A 19,673-nucleotide genomic window follows, 5' to 3' on the forward strand; every position below is an offset into this window, starting at 1 on the left:
TTCATATTTCAGATGTTGTAAAGAATAAGAACAATGATCATGTAAGAATGACATTAGTGTTTTTTAAAAAAAAGTGAAAATGATGAAATAATTTTTATCCTGTGTGAAGAACTACTGTAAATTTGTATCACACTATTGGGAACTTTTACAGCCAATGTCGTTATTGACTGAATAGGGTACTTTCCTTTTCGCCTTGTAACATGTTTGTGGATATTCAAGTTTTTATTTATATGACTAGCATCTGGATAAGGGGGAAAATGTGCATTTTAGTAGAGGAACAGAGGAATTTTATGCCCATCCATTTTGTAAACAGTGTATTTTGTAAGTCAAATAGAGGCAACAACTGCTGCTCAAGTGTGCTGTGATCACACACGTTACATTGAGGCACACATACTATATGAACAAGTTGTATCATTTCTGAGCATTCAGCAATACATTGAGCTCAGCATGCTCAACTTTTGCATTCAAAAGCATGGTTCATGTGCCAATGGCTTAAAGCAGAGAGAAGATTGTGAACAAGAGAGTAACATCAATCAATAGCCTGGAGGTTGCTTGTGTCACTACAAATTAAAACATGATTGAAAAAGGTCTGTTTAATGAAACATAGGACTCTGTTAATGGCTGTCAGCTCCACCATCAAAAACAATACATGTTCCCAACAACAAATACTGATCCTGACCAGTGGGAAACACAAAAGCACATCCCATCCTACTTACAGTTTTAGAGCCAGCAGTGTACATGATGGCAGCACTCTAACACACCAGAAGAACTGAGAGGAACAGATACTGAAATTTCATGTAGATAATTGAAACCTTAGATTCCTGAGATAGATTAGTTCTAAATCAAGATCTGGATACTAACCAAGAAGAGGTGTGCGGGAAAATATGGGGATAATATTCCTGGAGGGGGAGGGGGGAAGGGGGGAAGGGGGGAAGGGGAGGAGGAGGGGGGAAGGGGGAGGCGGAAGGGGGAGGTGGAGGGGGAGGGGGGAGGTCCCGTCAGAGCCAAAGGTGCCACTCTTAGCCTAAACCAGCTAACCTTTCATTGACGAATGTTGAGCAGCTAGGTCAACTTTTTATCAAAGAGTAGTCTCAAAAATTTGGACTGCACAACATCACACAAGTGATGGGTAACCAAGTAGAGTTCTGGGTCAGGATGAAGCCTAGTAGGATGACAGAAATACATTTTGTGGGAGATAGCTGAAAGCTCCTTGGGGCTGTCATACAGTCAAGGCTAAAAACTGGGAGCTACATGAAATGTAAAATTCATTGACATATAGCACAGTCTGATGGATATGTCCAGCCAAATGATGGCATTGAAGAAAAGTGTAACAATCAAAACTGATCCCTAAAGGATTGCATTCTCTTGGACGCATCACGAGCTGGGCGATATACCACCTCTAACCCGGAAAAACTGATGGAATGAAAACTGACATATAAAATTCAATAGGTTACCTCAAAAGCCCAAATTATATACAAAGTAAGTAAAATGTGATGGCACCAAATGGTGTATTATGCCTTCTGTAGGTGAAAAGACTGCCATGAGATGTTACCATTAAGAAAAAGTCTGTTGGATTGCTATTCACATCCTGACCTGATGGCGCATTGGAGATTATCCCTCCCAGAAACCAAAGTGACAGGGAAACAAATGGCTACTGTGACTCAAGAACTTAGCATAATCATCAAGCTAGTATCATTTCATCCAGCTGCACAGCACATGGTGAGGCTAATCAGCCAGTAGTTGTTGATGGGGACTGGGTTTCTGCCTGGTTTAAGGATTGGTATAATAATACCATCTCACCATCGTGAAGGGAAAAACACGTGGTTGAAAACCCTGAGTAGATGGATTCTAAGAAATTCTGACTTGTAACATCTGATTCTGAACTGAAATAGGGCCTGGACCATAAACGTGAGGAGATAAGAGCCTGAAGCAATTTCCACCCAGTTAAAGGCTTACTGTATAATTCAGCAATATAGGGTGCAAGGGGGGCAGAGGTTACACAACAGTGGGACTGTTTCTAACTTGGCTTCTATGCATTCGAAAGTTATCTGGGTAAGAAAAAATTAGACAGCTTGCAGCATCTTCTTATGAATACTTTATTTTGTATTAATCATACAGCTGGGAACAGACATGTGCAGCTGAAAACCACTGAGTAGTGTAGCATCATAATTTCTGTATCATAACTTTTGCTACAGATGCGTATTTCTGTTTATAAAAAGAAATTAGAGGAAGGAGACAGATGAGAATTTAAAAATGGTGTGGCTGAAGTAAGAAATCAGGCAAGTATGTCTGGCACAAATAAAATAAGACACAATACAGATAAAGCTACAGTAGTTGATTTGAAAGACAAGTGTGGATGAGGCACTGAGAAAAGGAAAGAATGAAGGGGCACATCAGATGTTAAGTTCCTAAATAGATGTTGGTAGATCTTTTGAATATCATGTGTCCTATGAGATATTGTTATTGTACTATTTCTGTTACAACATCTTTTCCATCCACGTCATCATTTCAACATGAAATACTGACAGTAAAACCTGCACAAAAATACTGACAATACAAATAAAAATACTTACTGCCTGTTGGTCCTCTGTTTTCAGTCTCTCTCCTAGTTTTCTATATTCAGTGATGTATTTCCTCAGAATCAAACATGCCTTTTCTTTGGGACTTTTTTGAATATTCTCGCATACTTCACACAAGTCACAGAATTTTATCTTTGATGCAATATTCAATACCATTTTACCAAAGTTACCTGAAGGCAAAAGATACAGCATAAGCCACAAGCAAGAAGACCTCTCTCACTTAATAATTACAAATATTGTGCGTGTGTGTCTAATAAAAAAGAATTAAAATCACAGTACAATTAAAAAAAAGTTTGTTACCATGTAGTCATAGCATGACATCCACTCAAAGAAAAACGTTCTCAAAGTAGATGACCTTAAAACTTTTTGTATACGTTAATTATACTGGCATGAATTATGAATATATTATTTCTATCTCAGTTTGGTTGTAAAAATGTAAATCATTTACTGATTTGTGGCACATGAAGTAGAATGTTCTAATGGCTTCACATTATTATTAAATATACTAAATGACTCAGAATTCTACCACCATGTCATATATTATAGATAGAAGACCAAAACACAATTTATTCATTGTTTTGGGAAAAAGTGCCTCTTTCTCTGTCTAGTATATTAATCTCATACTTCTGGTGATGTTATAATGTGTAATGATGAAAACACTCTGATATACCTATTGGTACTGGAATTGTGAGAATTAACTACCCACACTCCTTTCTTAATAACATTTTAAGTAAGTGCATCACATTCATGTACTAAAGTTGAGTTAGAATCATCATTTTTTCAGGATGCACTGTGCTGAATGTATCTGTAACTGACTGACGACTAAATTTGCTCAGTCTTCTACACAGCATGTTTGTTAAGACTACCTGGGATTTGCATTTCAAAAGAGGCAGCTTCAAATAATTGTTTAACCTCACAGATCTATGTTTTATGTAATTTGTTCAACTGTTTGAGGCTGGTGGAGAATGATTTTCCCTCACAGGTCTGCAACTGAGCCCTTCCTCATCATTCTTTAATTGAGTTACTGTTTGATTCTCAGTGACCCGATTTTCCGCATGATGTCAAATTGTGCAAAACTACATTTCCCTTTACAGCTAGTTCAATACACACAGTCATGAAACACAAGTTGCAGAGTATTGTCCTATAGGAGGCTCTCTGTCAGCTATCTTTTGCCAAAACCTAAAATTCTAAACTACTTGTCTAATCTTCATGTTTATTGATAATATTGACTAATAATTAGATCTCACTGAGATGTCAATTTTCCAGGGCCTCCAATCCATTTCACTTTGTCCCCGTCAGCTCAACAGACCACCTTCCTTTTTGTACACCTTTCTAATAGTTCCAATAAACATCTCTGTCCGCATTTAATAAACCAGTCACCAAAAGTACTGTGACTCTGATGGCTGTCATTTCTTCTGGACCTAAAAGCCTGGATAATTATCCAGTATCAACCTCTCTGGAGCACTGAGTATCTCTAATTGTGTTTTAGAATGGCAACTAGTCTTTCCAAAATCCATATTATCTTTACCAAACTGACGTGATTGTCACCTGACCTATCTTCTTAACAATATTCTACTCCATACTTATGAAATACCTGCACCAAACCTTACCTCAAGGATCAAATCAGTGGTCATTTTCTTCTGGGTGGGCCCCACAGCCTCAGTACATTTGAAGAAAGACTTTATTCACCATTCTGTGTTTAAAAGGCTTTATTTGCACTACTAGACACTGCCCATTCTCATGTGCTTCACACATCATAAAAAAAGGGAAGAGATCTAGAACATGAAAGTCACATGATTATATTGAATATATCATTAAACATAGTAGTTACCAGAAGTAATTCAATTTTAGTTACTATAGGTAACTAGTACACTTGTTTAACACTTCATTTAATGTAGTTGTATTACTTTCATGTTTTAGCTCTCTCCCCTTTTTATGCTGTGCTATTGTGTTTTTTAGATGCGCTCAAGAATGGGTAGTGCTCAAATATAGTACAAATAAAATATTTTAAACGTTGCCTTATGGAATACTGTCTGTCTTCAGATCAAATCAGTGTTCAGTATGCAATTCCAAGAGCCACCACATGCGTATACTACTATCACCCGTTCCTGTTCTGTCACACATATAACATACCTCTTCAGAGGCAGAACATCTTTCATTACCAACTGACATACATCAATTTTGCTGCAAACATTGTTATGCACCTTTGTTTAGGAAATCAGCCACTAGCCAATCATGTGAACCACCATAACCAAACAACACTAAAGTATCTGATTTGGTTATATAGTTACACTGCCTGCACCTCAGCATATTGTGGTTACCTTCGGCCAGTATGCCAAAATAATTGTTTTAACGCCCTGTCCTCCTACCCCCACAATTCCGGCCCAGAATCTCTTACATAGCGAACATGCAATTTTCAAGTATTCTAACAATAAACTGAAGCCTTTATGTACAACTGAGACTAAGAGTTCCTGCTACTTGATAACCCCCACACATTATTACTCCTGCTCATTTGTTTGGTATGCATGATTTCAATTTTTAGTCATGAATAATATATTCACAGGATCCTATGATTTTGACATACTGTGAAGTGCATAATTTCAAATTTATCATATAAGAGCTAGTTGTCAACCTTTGGACCAAGTTGTCATTTTGTATTTTTATCAGTTCCTTCCAGTACATAAATGTGTGATATTTCAAATTGTTATTAATACTATCTACCAAGCTAATTCAAAAGTCACTGTGGTTGGGAGGTAGCATCTTCAACAGCTAACAAAAATCTCCTGGGTCCCAGGTTCAATCCACACTTCTGCTTAACTCAGCAGTAATAGCAGCCAAAGACCTCCAGTATAAAGTCACCAATGGCCTGAAGAGGGTGGAGGAGCAGCCAGAGGCATAGGGCACCTGACTGCCCTTGGGGTGAAAAACTGCCCCCAAAAGGACTAAGAATCAGCAATGATCAACAGCATGATGCAGAGGGTAATGAAAATCACTGTATTAAAAACACACAATGTGGGTCTACAGGAGATGCAGCCCATAACTGGAAGTGTGTCATGATCTCCCCATCGTTATACCTTCCGATTGGTTCTCCATTTGTGTCTCTGGGATGGGATTGCCAAGGAGGTAATCATGAGAAAAAGATTGCATAACCAACAAAAGGGTAATATTCATTGAATTGGAGTGTGGTTTGTCAGTTTGATTGGGGTATGGAAGCTAGAAAATAAAAAGGAAAATGGAAAGGCAAAGTCCAGATATAGTGGTGGTTGCTGAAGTGAAATGAAATCAAGATAAGGATTTCTGGTCAAACAAACACAGGGTAATATCTATGGCAGCATAAAATGGTATAATGTGAGCATAATTTTTTGTTGTTGTTGCAGTTTTTAGTCCAAAGATTGTTTTGATAAAGCTCTCCATGCTATGTTATCATTCACAAGCCTTGTCATCTCTGTATAACTACTGCAATCTACATTCTTTGAACCTGCTTACTTTAGTCATCTCTTGGTTTCCCTGTACAAATTTTACCTCCCACACTTCCCTCCAATACTAAATCAGTGAACCCTTTATGCCTCAGAACATTTCCTGTCAACCAGCTCCTTCTTTTAGTCAAGTTGTACCACAAATTTCTTTCCTCCCCATTTCTATTCAGCCCCACCTCATTAGTTACATGATCTAACCTATTCCAGTCAAATGCCTTCAGAAAAGATTTCCTAACATTTAAATCTATATTCAATGTTACCAAATTTCTCTTCATCAGAAAGGTTTTTCTTGCCATTTTCAGTCTACACATTATATTTTCTCTCATCCAGTCATCATCAGTTATTCTACTGACCAAATAGCAAAACTCTTTGACCACTTTGTGTCTCAAAAGTTTTATTTCTTCTCCCTGATCTTTATTGCCTTCTTCAAATTTTTCTTTTGTTTCCTTTACTGTTTCCTCAACGTACAGATTGAATTATATCAGGACAGACTACAACCTTGTCCCATTTCCTTATCAACTGTTTCCATTTCAAGGAGTTGACTCTCCTTTCTCAATCAATGCTTCTCTTTCATGCCTTTAGACTCTTCTACCTGCAATTTGGCTTCTGTATAAGTTGTAAATAGCATTTTGCTCCCTGTAGTTTACCTCTGCTACCTTCAGTGTGTATTGCAATCAACATTATCAAAATATTTCTCTAAGTCTATAAATATACGTTTGCTTTTACTTAACCTATTTTCTAAGAGAAGTCATACGATCAGTATTGCCTGGGGTATTCCTACATTTATCCACAATCCAAACTGACCTTCCCTGAGGTTGGCTTTTTCTAGTTTTCTCCATTCTTCTGCAAATAATTTGTATTAGTATCTAGTAGCCATGACTTATTAAACTGTTATTTCAGTAATATTCACACCTTCCAGCATCTGCTTTCTTTGGAATTGGAATTATTGTCTTCTTCTTGAAGTCTCACATTTCCCACATATATTACTCACCAGGTGGAAAAGTTTTGTCATGGATGGCACTCCCAAGGATATCATTCATTATAATGTACTGTCATCTTCTCCAGGTGCCTTGTTTTGACTAAGTCTTTCAGTGTTCTGGTAGATTCTTCTTGCAGTGTCACATCTCCAATATCATCTTCATCTATGTCATCTTCTCTTTCTATGATATTGCTTCAAGTTCATTTCCCTTATAAGTGTGGAAAATGATCATATCAGAACACAAAAAATGCAAATGTACTCCTGTTTAAAACACTCGGACTTTAAAGTGAGGTTCAGGTGCCCCATTCTACCTTCCTCAGCACCTTTAAAATTTTTTGTATGCAAACACACTTGTGCTCTTTTTTAAAGTGTGACTTACCTCTCAATCACACAAGCTCCTGTAACTGTAACTCACTAACACCCACTAGGCCATCCCATCGTTGTAAGTCGCTCACACACATCCACTCCCATTTGCCCATTCTCATTCAGTCTCTTTCTTGTTATCGCTCTCCTAGACTATATCTCTCATTATCACTGGCTCTTACCCACTTCCACTTTCTCCTTCCCTACAAGCACTGTCTCGTTCATTCTTTTCCTAATACTGTTCTTCCACTGTCAACTATGTTCCACTGCAACTGTGTCCCTCTTTCTCTCACACTGTCATTGCCTCCTTCGCTCTTTGTATACCACAACCACTGTCTACTATCTTCCAGTATTTTTTATTTTTCTGTCTCTTTCCTGCTGCCACTGCCTTCTTCTCTCTCAGTATAAAATAAGTGGATACCAAAATTTTTGGAAATATTTCTGCAAGGTAGAATGAAACAGTAATATCCCACTTTTCAGTCAGAATCTTTCACACAGGAGCAAATTCATCTTTGTGGAGCTCCAATAGTAACATTTTTCTGCCGGTTTGCTTCTTTTCCGTACCATAACAGAGCATGTCGCTCATCACGAAAAATCTTCATGGTCCATAAAACTTTGATAGTTTACTTACGTGGAACTGAAATAAAACAAAACTAATTTTTCACCTGAGATTGGATTTCATATGCACAAAAATTATGTATATGCTTCAGTATTGTCACAAGGTTCCCAAAATAAATCTGATGACAATGGAGACACTTTAAAGGATATTTCTCCATGTGACATCACTTTATAATCCACATTTTCACCTCACACCAGATTTTACATGCATATTTCATATGTAGAAGTACGAGAAGTTTGAGCCTCTGTATCTCGGAAACAAATAAAGATATCAAGAAAATTTTCAAGGCTTTTTGAGATTAGCATAGTAGCAACATGTTGTAAAAATTTCAGCTATGTGCTGTGCATAGCCGTCTTGGGATCTGTGGCTCCATTTTGGTACGAGAAAATGGTAAAAATTTTTTTGGATAACTTTACAGAAGTGCCCACAACATAATGGTGTCTACATAAGGCCCTTAAGACCCACTGTAGACTGCATCCAGTGCTGGAAGAATCAACCAATTTCCTCCATTTGTCGAAGCAAGAGGAAATATGTAATATTTACTATGACCCTGTACTGTAGCATAGCGATCCTGCAATTGGGTATATGATGATGATGATGATGATGATGATGATGATGATGATGAGTCCCATACTTCTTTACAGAGCATAGGGGAGCGACACGGGAAACCCGTGCCGCCTTACTAGGCAAGGTCCTAGTGGAGGTGGTTTGCCATTGCCTTCCTCCGACCGTAATGGTGATGAATGATGATGATGAAAACGACACAAAAACACCCAGTCATCTCGAGGCAGGAAAAATCCCTGACCCCGTCGGGAATCGAACCCGGGACCCGGTGCTCGGGAAGCGAGAACACTACCGCGAGACCACGAGCTGCGGACTCAATTGGGTATATAAAAGGTCCCTAACCCAAGGGCTATCCAAAACACTTGATCCTCCCTTTCTATCAGCAATATAACCCTCTTTTATGTGCAGCATTTCAGAGCACATTAGGTACTGCATGCTGTTGCATATGTACCGATAGCCTCTCTCTATACTCCTTCCACCTTTTACCTTTCCCTACTTCGTTTAGTACTGGTTTTCCAATCATGCTCTTGATGCTGAACAGCTGCTTCTCTTTTCTAGGAAGGCCTTTTTAATTCTTTTATATGATACCTCTCTTTGCCCTAGTGATGTATTCTACTATAGCCTTACATTTGTCTTCTAGCCATTCCCGCTAAGCTATTTTGCAATTCCTGTCAATTTTATTTTTTAAATGTTTGTAATTCCCTTTCACCTGCTTCCTTTGCTGCATTTTTGTGTTTTGTCCTTTCATCAAGTAAATTCAGTATCTCCAGTGATGGTCAAGGATTTCTACTAGCCTTGTCGTTTTATCTATTTGATCCTCTGTTACCTTCACTATTTCATCTCACAAAGCTACCCATTTATCTTCTACTGTATTATTTTCTTTTGATGACGAGCAGAGCTAACTGCTTTGATGACTTGCAAACAGAGATGGTTTCAGTGAACACAATGCAGTTGTAGCAAAAGTGATCACCACAAAGACCTAATAAATGAACAGAAAGTCCACTGCTTCAGTAAATTAGGTAAGGAGGATGACACCTCATTTCTCAGATGGGAGGTAGAATCTTTTAATTCAGAGAATGAGTATACAGAGGAAGTGTTACTCAGGTTCAGTTTAGTAGTAAACCAGGACGAGAGGAGTATCAGTAGTTATCACAATTAGTAAACCAGTAAATCAGAAGGTTAAGATATCACACCTCTAAACAGAACAACTGAACTGCAGATAAACAGAAGTTAATAGAAACAAGCTTGATTACTAGAAGGGCAGTACGTGAAACTTTCGGTAGCACCCCTACAAAATGTCATTACTTAACTTTCGCAAAATACTGCTAAAAATCAGGTCATATATTAGTGCTGCAATATGTATAGAGGATAGTGTCCAGGCACTTCTTTGTTGACGTAGATACTGAAATAGACATTTTTTAAAAATATTCACTGTTTCTTCAGAAGGAAAACCAAGACATATTGCCACCATGATACAAGCATATACCAAAGATGAGTGATACTGATGTCAGCAGTACTGATATTTAAAAGTAAATGACATTAGTATAACTCAACCAATGCCCGATGGTTTCCCTTTCATGTTCTATACAGAATTGAGGGAGTATCTTGGCTCTTAGTCATAATTTACCAGATATTCTTTGAGCAAAGAGCTGTTCCCAGTAATTGGAAGATATCATAGGTCACCCAAAGCTCCAAAGAAGATTCCATTTCTTTGATGCCTCGGGACATATCCTGTCAACTAATTCCTTCTTTTAGTTGAGTTGTGCCATAAATTTCTTTTCTCTCCAATTCGGTTCAGAACCTGCTCCTTAGTTGTTTGGTCTACCTATCTAGTTTCTCATTCCCTGATAACTGTGTGTTGTATTCTTTCACCTACTAAAATGTTCCAATCTCCCATGGTTATTAGATTTTCATCTCCCTGTACATACTGAATTACATGTTCAGTGCCTGCATATACTTTCTCTCTCTCTCTCTCTCTCTCTCTCTTTCTTTTCATTTTCTGCTTGTGACATCAGCATGTATACCTGAACTATTGTTGTTGGTATTGTTTTCTGTTGATACTAGTGAGAATAACCATATCCCTGAAATTTCCACAGTAATTCATTCTCTGTCCTAATTTCCTATTCAAAATAAATGGGGTAAAGGTATGAACGAGGAAGCCACCTGACAGAATTTTGCACAGACCATAATTTGATCATCACTAATACAGGTTAAGAATAATGAAAGAAGGTTGTATATGTGGAAGAAATCTGGAGACACTGGAAGGTTTCAGATTGATCATGTAATAGTAAGGCAAAATTTCAGAACCAGATTTTAAATTGTAAGATGTTTCCAGGGGCAAATTAAACTGTAGATTAAAACTGAAGAAATTGCAAAAAGGTAGGAAATTATGGAGATGGGCCCTAGATAAGTTGAAAGAACCAGAGGTTGTTGAGAATTTCAGAGGGAGCATTAGGCAATGATCGAAAACAACATTTAGAGCTAGCTGTCATTCATCATACCAACTAGAAATTGTGTCCAAGTCATCTTGTATTCTCCCACAGTCACTCAACTTCGACATCTCACTGTACACCACAGCATCATCAGGAAACAGCAGCAGATTGTTGTCCACCCTGTCCACCAAACCATTTATAAATATAGAGAATGATAGCAGTCCTATCACACTTCCTTGGGGCACTCTTGATGATACTCTTAGTCTCTGATGAACACTCGCCTTCAAGGACAACATATTGGGTTCTATTACTTAACAAGTCTTCAAGCCTCTCACATATCTGGGAACATGATCGTACCTTCGTTAACAGTCTTTAGTGGCGCACCGTGTCAAATGCTTTCTGCAAACCAGAAATGTGGAATCTGCCTGTTACCCTCCATTCACAGTTCACAGTATATCATGTGAGGAAAGGGCAAGTTAAGTTTTGCATGCATGATACTTTCTAAAACTATGCTGATTCATGGACATAAGCTTCTCAGTTTCAAGAAATTTATTATTTTCGAACTGAGAATATGTCCAAGCATTCTGCAGCAAATCAATGTTAGGGGTTGTTGTTGTTGTTGTTATGGTCTTCAGTCACCTTGTCACACCTACAGAGCCGCAAGTTAAGTATTTAGCTTTTCCTGTGTTTTACTAGTAGCATATTTCTTAAATTTTGAATGTGTTTTGCTATTTAAGAAGTTTAATCTCATGTTTTGCAAGTATAAATTCATTCAGTATGTACAGTAGTTGCTAATTTGTTTTGAAGGCAAGCACATGTTCGTTTAGTAAGCCAGTCAGTCAGGCCCTCTGCTGTCTCCTGTTCACACCTCCAGAATGGCAAGTTATGTATTTAGATTTTCTTGTGTTTTACCATTTCTTACATTTTGTGTGTGTTTTTCTATTTAAGAGTTTAAATCTCACATTTTTTTAATGTACATATACATTCAGACAGTCTGTAGTGCAGTTTCCATTCTTCTGAACAACCAGCTACACAGCTTGTTAAGGCACCAGCATCCACTGGTGGCCCATCAGGAGGATAGCAAGTTGCATATCTAGGTTTCTGTCTACTTTTATAGTCTACTTCTTCAGTTAGCCTTGATAGCATGGGTAGGATGTGTGCATGCTGTGTGCGGATGCAGGAGGAGTTGGCAGCAGTTTATGAACAGCTGAATGTGCTTTCAGCTACAGTTGGCTGTCTTCGGGCTGCTGTCTTGGGATGCAGCAGTGGTGGAGAATGTGGTGTGTTGCATGTGACACCCCACATGTCACTTGATTTGTCCACAGGCTGTGCTGCCCTCATAGCTGGTTGAGTGGTAGGTGATAACACATGGGTGAGGGTTTGCTAGTTATTGGGGACACAAATGTTTGGTGTGTTATGGAGCCACCCAGGAAGTTAGCATTCAAGGCTGGAAAGAAAGACAATGTACACTCAGTATGTCTGCGGGGGGTGGGGGGGAGGGGGGGTTGGCTCATCAGAGATGTAGAGGCAGCCTTGCCTGCAGCTGCCAAGTGTGCACAGTGCAGTCATCCAGCCCTGTGGCACTAGTGATATTCGCCTTCTCCAAGGTAGATATGATAAATCTTGCAAAGTAATAAAGAAAATAATAGACTGTATCATATACCTCTTAACATACTGTATAAACAAATGCATAGCCCTGGAATATTTTCCTGGTGTGCTTAAAGTGTCTTGAGTATTTTCAGCACATAAAAAGTAAGTAAAGACTTGCCTTCAAGTTACAGGCCAATTTCCATGGTCCCAGCTTTTACAAAAGTAATGAAATGTATAATTTACCAACAGTTACCTGTTTACTTTGAAAATCAAGAAAAAGTTAATCAAGAAAAAGTTAATCAATAACAAAATAATTTTTGAAAAAAAACTTGTGTACTGTTGATGCCACATAAGACTCTGTATTCAAATACTTACTTCAAGTGTTTGAGATTAAAGACTTTGCTTGTGTCATTTTTTGTGGTCCATGCAAAGCCTTTGAGTAGGGCATACATTGCTACTAGAAAGAATGGATTTCTATGTCTTTAGAGGCAGCAACACAAACTATTAAAATTATATCTACAGAACTGTAAGTATGACAGAGGAATGTCCTGTTTAGAACAAGATCAGGTAAGTGTTCCACAAGGATTGCATCTATTCCTGTTCCTAATAACTTGCATCATTTATGAAGTCCAGTAAAGTGCTATAGGCAGACAGTACAACTTTTCTCCGCAGTAGTAATGATTTTAGTGATCTCAAAACTTGTGTTGCAAAGACAATTTCTCAAGCATCCTGTTGGTTTAAAGCAAATGAATTCTTGCTGAATGGAAATAACACATGGCAGACAGTTTTTAAAGACAAGCTTCCATCAGATGGTCCAAGTTATGTTCAGATTTTGGGGTACAGTACATTTAGACAATAAATTACCTTCAGGCCAACATGCACGTTATATTAGTGGTAAGTTGTCAAGAGTAATTTATCTGTTAAAGTGACTTGTGGATTGTGTAGCTGAAGTGTTGATGTTAGAACATCCTATTTTTCATTTTTTCAATGCCTAACAGCATATGATATTTTATGGGGAAACCAGTTGTATGCATGACATCTTAACACACAGGAGAAAGCTATGATGGTAATTACTCATTCTTCATAGAAGGTACACATAAAACTTTTGCTTTGTGATTCACACAATCACCACATGATTCATTAGTTACTCGCCCATTTTAGGATATAAAGGAACTGAAAAAATGTAATATAATACTGTAATGATAAACACTAGCCTGTTGTTTTCTTTAAATTATTAATTGTATTCCACCATGTGTGTGATGTTGTCTATTGCTGTACTGGCCTAATGACAATAAAATTATTATTATGATTATTATTATTATGTTCCTTAAGTTCTGCAATCTGTTCAGGAATATTGTATTACCTCTGCAATCTGTTTGTTGTACAGCACTTTATTCATCAAGCATTTGGCTTGCTGTATATCCATTGATCTTACTATGTAATATAACAACAAAAATAATCAATTATTTTTGACAATAACCCAATTACATTACTTTGTGGTAAGACATATTTCAGTTTTCACCATCAAACATACAAACAAATCAGTTATTCAACAACTGAAGCAACAAAGCACAATGTTAAATTAGTCTCACCACATCATTTACACATATACCATTAACTCTTAATGGTACATTCACTTAGGCTAATGATGAACGTAGAATTTAGTTTCCTTGTACACCTTCAAGTCTTTCTAAAACTCCAGCATACTAACAACCTCCCTCACACTGGTATTTACAGAGTACACATCTGTTCTTACAAAACAATATGCTACTAACCTCAGCAAATTGAAACATATAATTACACACTACAAAGATCTTTCTGTCAACATAAAGTGCATCTGGAACATGGGATCAATGAGGTAGCTTTTTACAGCAGCACTAGGAGTCCAGTATAAAATATTCAGAAATTAGAGATCTCTCCCCTAGATGATATTTGGCAATATTTATTTTACAATATTCTTTGAAGGCCTCTATATAATGTATCTTGCCACACCTCTGCAACCAGTATTCAAAGTGCATTCACAAGTTTGCCCTTATGTACTGACTGCCATGGGTAAGCAAAGACGATGTTTCCAAGTGTCTCTCTCTCTCTCTCTCTCTCTCTCTCTCTCTCTCTCTCTCAACCCCCCCCCCCCCCCCCCACACACACACACACAAATGTAGAAGGTGTAGTTCCTTTAATCTTGTCTTTGTTGGGAGATGAAATATATTTCCAGATTTTTCAGGAGAATTAGATTCAATTGGCAAATGTCTACCAATTCAGGTTTTTTCCATTAAAAAAACCTCTCACATGGAAATGTGAAAAATACACAGACAGACGAGCCAGTGAGTAATTCCCTTAGATCAATACAGCCGACACACACACACGAGACTAACAAAAATAAATAAAACATAGCTTTAAAAAATCTTGTTCCTTCACCAGGAAAGAGAGGAGGAGGGAAAAAAAGGGAAGTGAATGCAGGTCAATCAAGTCTTAGGTTATGAGGTAAAAAGCAGGAGGTAAGCATCTCCCTTCTTGTGTGTGCCTGCATCCACTTTCCCTGCTCACTCCTTTCTTCCCTCCCTCATCTCTAATGTGAGAACATGTTTCCTAAAGCTAGGTTTTATTTATTATCATTAGTCTTGTGAGACTGGTGGCTTTACTGAGGTACTGGCTAGTCTATCTGTCTATAGGTAAACAATATATTTTATCAGCATTTCTGTGCGGTTCTCCCACTGTTCACAGAACTTCCTGATGATTCATGCTGCCCTTCTCTCAGGGCATTCAATATTCTCTGTTAGTTCAATTTAGTATGGATCCCATGCACCTGAGTAATATTCTAAGATAGGACACACAAGTATTTTATAAGCAGTCTCCTTATTTAGACTGACTGCATTTTCCCAATATAGCTTCAAATGCTGGTTCTCTAAATTTTCTCAATAGTGTTTCTCAAAAACAATATCACCTTCCCTCCAGGGTCCCCATTTGATTTCCTAAAGCACTTACGTGTTTTTTGAACCTACCAGTAACAAATCTAGCAGCCCGCCTATGGATTGCTTCAATGTTTTCCTTCAATCCAACCTGGTGTGTATCCCAAACACTGAAGCAGTACTCAAGAATAGGTCACACCAGCATTCTATATGCAGTTTTCTTTACAGGTGAACCACTCTTTCCTAAAATTCTCACAATAAACCAAAGTGGACCATTCACCTTCTCTAACACAGTTCTCACATGCTCGTTCCACCTCACATTGCTTCGCAAACTAACTGTACAGCAATGAGTTTGTTCTGATGCGTGCCCAGTTTGTTGGCTTCCTTTTGGGGAATCTCTTTTCTGAGAAGCGTAACAATATTGGGAAGCAGTCTCTCTGAGATCAGTACTAACTTCCCAATCAGCAAAGATGGTAAGGACAGGCACACAAAGGAAAATGTCTATAGCAGTGAACAATTCTGTTGCTGAGCAAAAGTGCATCTCCTCTTGTAGAATTAGCTTCTCAAATTCTCAGCTGTTGGAGCAGATGTTCATGGACAGCAGTTGATATGTCATGGGAATTAATTCTCTTGAAGCCTCTGTGTCAAGTGGGCCATCTGGTTTTAGATAAATTGGTATGTTTGCAACGTACAAGCAACTCTACACATGCATTAATTTATTTAGTTCTCATTTGATATTTGTGCAAAATAAGTATAGGAATTAAAACAATTTTCCACAGTAAATAAAAATCAAGGAAATGAGGCTCTAATTTTTCTGGAAGTTTTAATGGAAACCCATTTCTTTTCAACTACGGAATTTCTGAAAGTCTAATTATAATTTTTGGTACCCTTTAATACTTCATAATGCTATACTTTTATACTCTGTAATAATTCGTTTACGCTTCCTTACGTACACACCTAATCACAATGATAATTAACTGGCCCATGTACTTTACAGCCACACATTCGTCAAGAGCTGCTTTAATACTGGTAGGCTTACAGCAAATTATATTCTGTCTAAGCTCTCATTAACATAGTTCATTAATTTAATTTATCAAATTGTACCTCATAGCTGCTAAAACTGCAGTGTTTACCTACTCTTTCATAGCTCATACACCGTTATTTCATTATACTGATTTATCCTGTTTCATACATACAAACATTGTACGGACATGATCTAAATGAAAAGGAAAAATGAAATTAAAGTGCACCAAAATTACCAAGTACCTGCTAACCACAAAGAAACACAGCAACACCATATAGCAAATGCAAGTGAAAAGGTTTATCTTACAGATCATTCATAGTATTGCATTTACAATGGTAGTTCAGTCATGCATGATAAATAAAACATTAAAAGTAAATGTGAATAGACATGTCTATGACCAAGGACAAAATCTAGATTGAACATACATTTACCAAGAAATAAACAAAGCTCAAAACAGCATGGCCCACCAAGGAATGAAATTGTACAATAAACTGTTAAAGAAGATTAAGGGGATAACTAAAAAAAAAAAAAAAAAAAAAAAACTTTTCCAAATGTACTTGTTGAGAAATACACTTTACAGAGGACAATTACTTTGCTAACACACAGTATCAGTACCAGTATCATACATAAATTATGGACAATATATGGCAGGGCCACTAAATTACTTTTACCCAGTTTGGGACAACATCTAACACGAGTAAATAATAAAACGCTGCCCTCAATTCGCAACATACTTTTGCACTACAATTCTCTCTCTCTCTCAGTAAAACATTAAAAAACGGAATCTTATGATACTGGCATTTGAGCCTCTTCCTGGGCTTCATATCTCTCACTGTGGAGGGATGTTGACTCAGATTTTCAGGGACGTAAACTGAAGTTGCAGTAAGCAATACAAAAATAAGACATCATTGCCTTGATCTTGACATCAGCTGGTATAGAACAAGCTTTCTTTTATCAGTGAATAACACTTTTATAAAGCGAATGAGAGTACACAATTATTAACTGGCTGGCTTTGTATTACAGTGGATGGAGTTCTATAATCGGCATCCGGTCATCCTCATTCAGAATTTGTGATATCCCTAAACTACTAAAAGCAAGTGCAGGGACGATTTTATTAAACGGCCAAGGCCGGCTAACTGCACTATCTTTGTCAAATTAGGCCTGTGAGTATATAAATGTATGTTTGTGGCACCCTGAAATACCACAGTGCTATAGATTTCAGAGAGTGACTACTAATTAGATGTCGCTTATAGCGATCATTTTAGCACAAAATTGAAACGAAAAATACTACTCTTAAATATACAAAGAAACTTACAGTATTTCACTACAACTATTCGTTTCCCCGACAGGAATATAAAAGTACTTGGTTGTAAAACAGTCCTAAGCAGCTTTTCTAGCTGTCGCTCGCCTACGTAAAGCTGATCAAAATGTATTCTTCTGCAAATGTTTACACCCTCGTATCAGAAAAATTTATTCATAATTTGCTCTAGAATTACATACTACTTAAGAAGGGTTCCTGACAAATCAATGTGTCACAGTACAGAAATGTCTTCCAATAACAATACTGCATACAGCAATTTCAAATAATTTAAGACTGTGTTATTCACTACACTGATTTTTAACTGATACGAGGACTGTCACATCGTATCGACAGACAAAAACCTGGAATTAAAATTTGTAAACAAGCGTCGCACCTCATTCCCTGTCACTCCTCTTGCAACTCTGAATGCGAAGTGCCAACAGCCGAACACAAATAAAGCAAAGATACAACATTAACACATCGCAAGAGAACTGGGAGTGTTTCGCACACCGTGCCACTAAAAAAGGCGACTTAAGGCCCCCGTAAACGATAAAACGAGTTTAACACAATCGTTGTTATCTGGCCACGGGTTTACCAGGCAAGTCCGTAGATATTCAATCCAAACAAGGTTTGTCAGTGTAACCTTACTTTGAAGAACACGCTATTCGTGTTCGTGTGTATTTTGACAGTAGTTAGAGAACGGCCGTAAGTGCAGACAATGAAAGCAGTCCTGGCATTGACTTTGGCACCGTGTTTCCATCAAAATACGCTGAAGGAAATATTACTCTCAGAACGCGATATTACGTCAACTATGAAATCCCTCCTAAAGAGCAAACTTTCCGTGAAGTTCGCTCTTGCCTAGCCAGTAGCCACGGATGTGTCAAACAAGCCCTTACGCGCAGTAAGAAAGCTTGTCAATTTAACCTTACTTTTGAAGCAGACACTTTTCTTGTATGCTCTATTTTGGCACTATGGGGAATGGCTACAAATGCAGATAAAGAATTTCTAACGCTGCACCTGGCTTTGTGTTGAAAGAATATGAAAACAAGACGCCGGTCCAGAGATTGGTTTAAAATGAGAAATACGCAACTGGAAAATGTTTCACTCAGAACCGGTACATCAACTTTCTGCGAATGGACAATGAAACGTCTAATAACTTGTTTAGCGTTACTTCACCATCACATTGAAAAAGAAGACACAAGTATGTGACAATTTATTCTCTTCTGCTTGGTCCTCTAATGATAAGTAATTAAAATACCGCAACGTGGTAACATGAAACCCATGTCGTGCGTGGGAGAACCGGAGAAATTCGATTTCTATTATTTCATTCCACTTCGGTTGTATGTCACTGGAAGCGTTATAAAATATTGATTTTGTTCCTAATCTCTTCATGCGTAGTATACGGTTGGAAAAGATGTGGTACTGATACCATTTTGGTAATTGTCAGTGCTATTTCGTTTTGACACTTGATCGTAGTTTTCATAGCAGTGGAAGCCCACGTTACAGTGAGATAAATTGTGAGAAAACAATTTTTCACTAACAAATGCGGCGAAACGTCAACACAAACAACGTCCGCCATCTTGACAAACTTTCTGTGAATCAAAATTTCTCTTAAACACGTCAAGCTGCACCGTACTCGGTCAAATATTATGCACTTATAATTAAGTTCAAAATGTTTGATCGCTTACGGGAGCCTTTACTGTACTGACGTTTCTGACCGGAAATTGACATAAAGTGCCCATACTCACATGGCTTCTATACGTATTCTATAATTCTGGAAGAAGTTGCTAAGAAATGTGCTACATTTGCCCACTCCCACGTCGCTTCCTTATTCTCAT

The 19,673-nt window shown here is 37.8% G+C and overlaps 1 protein-coding gene across 6 annotated transcripts in view; it reads right to left on the bottom strand.

The window, feature by feature from the left end:
- Positions 1–18,392, bottom strand: part of LOC126202989 (DNA ligase 4) — a 291,615-nt gene extending 273,223 nt beyond the window's left edge. For 3 of the 6 annotated variants that reach the window (XM_049937187.1, XM_049937186.1, XM_049937183.1), the window contains exons 1-2: positions 18,036–18,392; positions 2,574–2,749 (exon numbers count right to left, since the gene is read on the bottom strand). In XM_049937187.1, the coding sequence (XP_049793144.1) occupies positions 2,574–2,749; positions 18,036–18,105 (246 nt within the window). In that variant the 5' untranslated portion in view covers positions 18,106–18,392. Of the gene's footprint in view, positions 1–2,573; positions 2,750–17,850 lie in introns of all 6 variants that reach the window. The other 3 variants (XM_049937182.1, XM_049937184.1, XM_049937185.1) reach the window with 3 other exon arrangements.
- Between the last annotated feature and the right edge of the window lie 1,281 nt (positions 18,393–19,673).

This window comes from Schistocerca nitens, chromosome 9 (assembly GCF_023898315.1).
Source record: "Schistocerca nitens isolate TAMUIC-IGC-003100 chromosome 9, iqSchNite1.1, whole genome shotgun sequence".
NCBI lineage: Eukaryota > Metazoa > Arthropoda > Insecta > Orthoptera > Acrididae > Schistocerca > Schistocerca nitens.